The sequence below is a fragment of the Echiichthys vipera genome (genome assembly GCF_963691815.1).
Source record: "Echiichthys vipera genome assembly, chromosome: 19".
In the NCBI taxonomy this organism is placed as follows: Eukaryota; Metazoa; Chordata; class Actinopteri; order Perciformes; family Trachinidae; genus Echiichthys; species Echiichthys vipera.
Window position 1 is genome coordinate 20,026,562 of NC_139844.1, and position 6,679 is coordinate 20,033,240.

Consider the following 6,679-nt stretch of genomic DNA (forward strand, 5'->3'; position numbering starts at 1 on the left):
ATTGTAAAACAATATAAATGTTAAGACTATGTGAAGTGTAATGACTTTAAAAGTTAAAAAAAAAAGGAAAAAAGTGAAATTTTGCCAGACATGCCAGTCATCCACCTGGCAGTTTCCTCTTCGTGACTACCTCCAATAAAGATATTAGTGACTGTGTGACACATTATTACTCACGGTGTCACACACACACCCATTTTGGCATCCCCAGGAAAAAATGATTTGCAGTGGTCTGAGTGGGGCATGGTCACAAGACAAAATCTGCCCGAGCATCCTAAAGCAGAGTAGCAACAGAGAAGCCCATTGGCCGAGAGACCGCAGCAGCTGAAATAGCTATGTAAACACTTTCCCTCTCTCCGTGAGCCCCGGTAATTATAGCCAGGATGTTGGTGACGACAGTTGTCCCATCGAGACTTAAAATGCTGGAATAAATTTGACATTATGATATCCGATCCTGGCTCCAATGGCGCGCGCACGTAAACAGTGCGGAGCGGTATAAAGGCTGGGTACCCCCGGCTGGAACAGAAGTTGTTTACCCTTCAGCTCAACGCTCCGGAGTTAACCCCGACACCAAGCGCTTCAAATCCAGTCCGCGGGGTTTTACGTAACGCAGCGGTGGAAAAGCGAGAGGGGGGACGCACCGGAGAGAGGGCACTTGACAATTAGGCGCCGTGGGGAGTGAACCCGTTGGAGAGCCCGGAGCGCACAGCGCGCAGGAACTAGAGCAGGCTGAGGATTTATACTGGAGCAGTGAACACTTTTGAGTTAAGAGAGGTAAGGGCAGTCGGTTATTATTTAGGTAAATAATTATGCATTGATGCCATATGGGACGATATAGTTTTATATTAATTGTATATAACTTTAAAATTTAGAAGGCATGAATGGCAACAGTCCACCGGCATGTTTAACCCTATGGAGATATATACATATGCGTTATGTACGTTTTCTTTTTCATTTTTTTAAATTCTTAAACAAATTTGGGTTGTGATTTAGCCTACTATGGTTCTGTCTCTGACATAGACTCTCTCCGTTACTCTCCCATGCGCACAGACCATGCGGCTGCAGTTTACTATGCGTAGTTACACGATTATTAATATCTCTACACTTGCATAAGAGGTGGGAGGGGAGTGGACGGTACATTCGGGCAATTTCGACCAGGGTACATGTCATATTTAATGATGGCAACAACAACAACAACAACAAAAAAGCCAGGGGGCTGCAATAATAGTTAGGCAATTAGTGCTCCCCCCCCCCCAACCATGATATTAATAAATGTTAACCAAATAAACAGTGTTTGTGGATGCATTTCAGGAGGCAACCCTGATTGCATCTGAGATAAAGACACAGTACAGAGGACATTTGGATGTTGAACCCTTCATATAAACAGTTTGTGTTGAGTTACTTTCCCCTGTGTGGCGAGGCGGGCAGGCTGGAGGTCACAGTGACCAAGAGCGGGCATGCGACACTCTTGTCCACACGTGCTGCATAGGTAGGCTAACATGCCTGTGAATTTTGAAGAATGCAACAGGAGAGGACCATAAATATCTGACCTTTGTCAGGGTGGAAAGTGTCCAATAGTACAAGTCATTTAAACAACAGAGACCAGTAACAAGAAACCCCAAGTTCATTGGGATGAATAGGTTTCACTTGCTGCAATTTAACCTCAGTTAGGTGTTATTACCACTGGTGCTGTAGTATGTTTTATTCTGCCTCTTTTTAGAAAGTATGCCAACCCTCTTTTCCCCCTTATGTATCTGTCTTTATAGTGTTTCCAGGCCATCGATCCCTCCAACTCTATAGACCACTGACAGGAAAGCGAAACAGGAGAAAGGGGAAATTGACATTTAAAGGGGCCTCTGGGTATTGAACGGCCTGCGTCATGGCAGCCATTGATCTGGAGCGTGGGCTGGAACACAGTGGCCGGGGCTGGGGCCAGGAGAGGCCGGATCTGATGGACAACTTTGACTCAGAGATGCAAGAGTGGGAAGACCAGCTGCAGGACATCCAGAAGAAAATCGAAGAGGTAAGGTCTCGGACAAAATTAAATTGTCAAACTCAAACATGACATCGTTGTCAGGGTGTGTGACCATGCTAATAGCTTTGTTTACAGATTATTAGTGTGTGTGTGTGTGTGTGTGTGTGTGTGTGTGTGTGTGTGTGTGTGTGTGTGTGTGTGTGTGTGTGTGTGTGTGTGTGTGTGTGTGTGTGTGTGTGTGTGTGTGTGTGTGTGTGTGTGTGTGTGTGTGCTAGTGCACCATAATAAACCGTTGGCAGCGAACCGACTCACTCAACGTCATGGTCTTGTTGGAGCAATGATACAGACAAATGTTAACAAGCTAATTAAACTTTGACGTGCCAACAGACATGCTGAACGCACACACACTCTCACTCACTCACACATACACAGTCTGAAAGCGGATACTAAAGGAGTATTAAAGGTTGCGATGGGAAACAGATGGTTACGCAAAGTGGAATACCAAGTGCTAATCACAAATATAGGTTAGGCTGTAACGATTTTGTGATAATTATAAGACGTGTTCCTGTTGTTGAGCTTTGTTTTGCATGTAGTTGTGTAGAATATGTGCAGGAAGTTGTTTATGTTTTCTTTTTCTTTTTTCATTTTTCAGTTGTACAATGAAGTTCAGGCCCGAAGAGGAGCAAACGAGATCAATACTGACAACCAGAAAAATGGCGGCGAGTTGGAGTGCGGCCTAGGGCACCATGGAAATGGTCTTTTTGCGCCCGGCCATCACAGCAAGAATCGCCCTGGAGCTATAACTGTGCCACATCACTATAGTAACGGCTGTAACTATAGCACCGGTGGGTACAGCTACCCAGTGAGTCATCAGAATGGCTATGGTTACTGCCACGCCAATTCGGAGATCGGAGACTTGTTGCAGGATTATTTGGACCAGGGAAAGCAAGTGAGCCAGAAGAACAATGGAGCTCGCCATGTGGTAAGTAAAGGCAATTCTTATCATTTCCTTGCCTTATGCCTCATTCTGTTGGCATCTGCACATCTGAGGAAACCAGATATGTAGTTATGATATGAGTCAAATCTGGAGTTCAGTCAGGAACGTATTGATTACAGTTAGCTGGTTCCTTCCAGTCTGCTTACACAGACAGGTTACCAGATAGGAGTTTCACATACTTTCACCAGCTCTTGCCCTTTCCCAACTCCTGATGAAGCTGTCAGGAAGAAAGCCAAGACGTTAAACTGTTTCCTGTTCCACATGAAAAGCCATGTGCACAGCTAACATTAATGTACAGTAGATCGCAGTAGCTTTAGCAGTGCTGTATCGAGTGATAATCAAGGGTCAGCTCTGGTTCAGTTTTGGTAAGGTAAAAGGAACATTGCCAATGATCTTGAAGTGGCAGAATCATTTAAAGCTTTTAAATATAGTAGGTGGAGGGAGGTATGGATATTTTTAAAATATGTTTTTTCCCATTTGTCTCAGCGCTTCAGTGACACAATCAAGGTGAGCCCAGGAACAGAGATCAGAAAAAGTCCTGGAAATGAAAGGTAAGTGTGCCAGTGCCAAATTTATGAACCTTTTGTTGAATGTTGGGATGTGAGGGAAACACCTGTTAATCTTATTTTTGTCTGTTTCAGGCTTGGTCAAGAGCAGTTTTTGGGCAGTTTTGAGGAGACTGAAAACAGGAAGAACCAGGTATCTCACATGAAGAGCTCCTCCTGCAGAGAGAGTTCCCCCAATAAAGAAAACACAGGTGCCAAGCCCCCTCTTGGACAAAGGGATGCTTCTGCTGTACAACCACGCCCCCAGCTCCCAATCCCAACAGCTGAATCTCCCGCTCTGGACAGGAAGTCATATGGTCCTGGCGTCCTCGGGGACAGGAAGTGCGGCAGCCCCTCTGTTCTCAGGAAGTTTGGAGCCATGCTTCAGGAAAATGAGGGCAAAATGCTCACTGAATCAGGGGTGGTGACCCATCAGGGTCTGGCTCCAGAGCCAAAGTGTCTCTCCCCTGCCTGTCAGCGCAGAGCTCTGGGAGCCACTGCAGTCGCCAGCAGGGCGCCCGTGCGCATGCCTACCCAGAAATGCCAAGCAGATTCTGATATGCTGACAGCAGTGATAGAGCCCGGCCAAGAATGGGGGTTAGCATCAGACTCTGGTAGACAACACCACAAGGATCACAGAGGTGGCTACAATAGTTCTAGAGGGTCCCACCCGAATCCTCAGCAGTCCCAGAGGAGGTCACAGGTGGCAGGGAGCCCAAAGATTAGACCCAGGGCTAACAGTGCAACAGACAGAGATGGAGCAAGGAAGCCCGCACCCCAACATGTGGAGCCCAAAATGGACTACAGGGTCTCAAGTGCTTCATCTGGAGCTCAGAAGATCCAGAGGGGGGGGTCAGTGGGACAGGAGTTGCCAGGTTGTGGCCGAGTTAGAGATGAAGGACTTATTGAGCTCCTGGACATGCTGGAGATCCAACATGAGTACAGCTCTAGTCTCAGAGCCGGACACACAGCTTACAGACAGGATCCACAACAGGTAGGTTTTTCAGCATTAGCGTCAATATTACCAATGAAAAATTGATTCATTGGTTCAAATAACCAATGAAACTAATGCTGATACTGCACAAGCTAACGTCCTGTTACCGTATGTCTTTGTTCAGGTAAACCCAGCCCAGTCATCCCCAGCCAATCATAAGAAGAGCTTCTCTCGTCCTGCGCGGCCAGCCAACCAGAGACCTCCTTCCAGGTGGGCCGGCCACACCCCTGCCGCCATCATCACAACCCCATCAGGCCCAATGTACTGTCCCCCAAGCCCCCTGGCTCGCCCTCCTAGCCCCATGACCAGAACCCCAAGTCCCGCCCTGAAGCCCCGGCCTCACATTTCCTATTCTCTTCAGACTGAGACTGTCATTATGTGATCCCTTTCCTCTCTCCGTGTAAATATTAAGGACTTTTCTGTGAAACAAAGTGCTTTAAGAGAGTTAAAGAAATGCTCAATTTCTTCTTGATGCAATGATCGAGACACATCCACAACATTCTCCGGTGTTGCTGTGGCTTTCTGCTTCTTCTGTGCTGAAACCGTTTTCCAACACACCAACTTATTGCTCAGCTGCAGTTTCCCCCCATATTCTCCTTTTTGTATTGAATTTCAGGTGTTTCTGTATAAGATTTCGCATGCAGCCCTAGTTTGAGGGTGCATGCTCATGTGTTTAATCCTCATGGTTGCCATGTTGAATCAAATTCAATCTGGCCACCAGTAGGAGTAGATTGAGTCGCAACTGTGCTCCCCGCAGCAATCTGCTAACTGTTAACAACAGTGTGTTTTACTGTATATTGTCAAAATAATATATTTAAGATGTCTATGACTATGGTATGCCTTTAATGTATTTTTTTTTTCTTGGTAATAAATATGACAGTGCTTTAACATAAAGTCTCGTGTCTCCTCGATTGCAGCATTGCATTGTTCCATTAGCGATGACTCAAGAGTGTTGATGATTTACTGCATGTCAAGGCTATGGACATCTGATACCAGCAGCTCCCTGCGTGCCAGTGCAATGGCAGCTCAAGCTGTGACGGTCGCTGTTGTAAATGAGCTAACTGTCCGACAGCTTTAACACATCAACTGGTTAGAACATATCTTGAGAAGTCGCATGATAAAATATGTGATAATTTCTAGATTGTTCTTTAAACAGAGGTCTTTAATATACAACTGCCATGGATGGATTATGACTCAACAGGCCCTTGGGCACAGGCGTGTAAAATGCCCCAGCATCTTTCCTACATAGCAGCGACAGACTTTTTGCCTCTTTTTTTGTTGTTTCATGTCACATTGTAGTTGTTATGCATCTCTTTGTGGTCATTTTATGTCTCTTTATGTTCGTTTTGTGTCTCATAGTGATCATTTTGTGTCTCGTAGTGATCATTTTCTGTCTCTGTGGTCATTTTCTGTCTTTTTGTGGTTGTTTTGTGTTTTTGTGGCCCTTGTGTTCGTTTTGTTTCTCATAGTGATATATTTTATCTCTCTTTAGTTGTTTGTGACACTTTGTGCTTGTTTTGTGTCTCTTCATGCTCGTTTTGTGTCTCTAGCCATTTTGTGTTGCTTTGTGGTCACTTTGTGTCTCATTGTGGTTACTGTGTGTCTTTTCAGTTGCTTTGAAGTGGTTTTATATTTCTTTGTGGTCATTTTGCATCTCATCATGCTCGGTATGTTTCTTCAAGTGACATTTTGTAGGTTCAGGAATCCATCATGATAACACGACGCAAAGATTATGTAGATTTAATTAATTTTTTAAATATATATATAAGGCATTTGTCCTACTACAGTGTTGTTATCAGTCGTTACCAACATATCAAGTGTGCAGCACAAACACTGCTGTAGCAGAAGGGATCATTTTTCATGCCGTGTTTCTCGCCTCATAGGCTTGCATCAACAACCTCTGGCTTCCCTGACACCTCCTGCTCTCTGGAAGGTGAGGAAACACTTCACACGTACACACAAAATTTAAATTATACATTTTCTCAATTATACACAATACAATTATATATTTTCTCACCCAATACATTTTTTCTGTACACACAAAGCACATGTGTATGCTCGGCCGTACATTCATATATAATACAAACTCCCTTGAAGCGGAGGTGGCCAAAGTGTGAAATGTCATGTAAAGGCTGGGCGGGTGTACGGAAGTCCCTTGGCCCCATGATGCC

At 44.9% G+C, this 6,679-nt stretch overlaps 1 protein-coding gene across 1 annotated transcript; it reads left to right on the top strand.

Annotated features, from left to right (window-relative positions):
• Positions 1-514: 514 nt before the first annotated feature.
• On the top strand, positions 515-5,396 carry LOC310961961 (uncharacterized protein). The gene is made up of 6 exons (XM_083934276.1): positions 515-771; positions 1,764-2,020; positions 2,625-2,954; positions 3,456-3,520; positions 3,611-4,508; positions 4,633-5,396. Exons 2-6 carry the CDS (start codon positions 1,877-1,879, stop codon positions 4,888-4,890), a joined length of 1,695 nt encoding a protein of 564 aa, XP_083790402.1. The 5' UTR covers positions 515-771; positions 1,764-1,876; the 3' UTR covers positions 4,891-5,396.
• The last annotated feature ends 1,283 nt before the right edge of the window (positions 5,397-6,679 follow it).

What these genes read in the sequence shown, in the direction of transcription:
- LOC310961961 (XM_083934276.1), top strand. Translation starts at nt 1,877, where the DNA reads ATGGCAGCCATTGATCTGGAGCGTGGGCTGGAACACAGTGGCCGGGGC. An exon ending in TCCAGAAGAAAATCGAAGAG is followed by an intron (nt 2,021 to 2,624) that starts GTAAGGTCTCGG and finishes TTCATTTTTCAG; the next exon opens with TTGTACAATGAAGTTCAGGC. An exon ending in ACAATGGAGCTCGCCATGTG is followed by an intron (nt 2,955 to 3,455) that starts GTAAGTAAAGGC and finishes CATTTGTCTCAG; the next exon opens with CGCTTCAGTGACACAATCAA.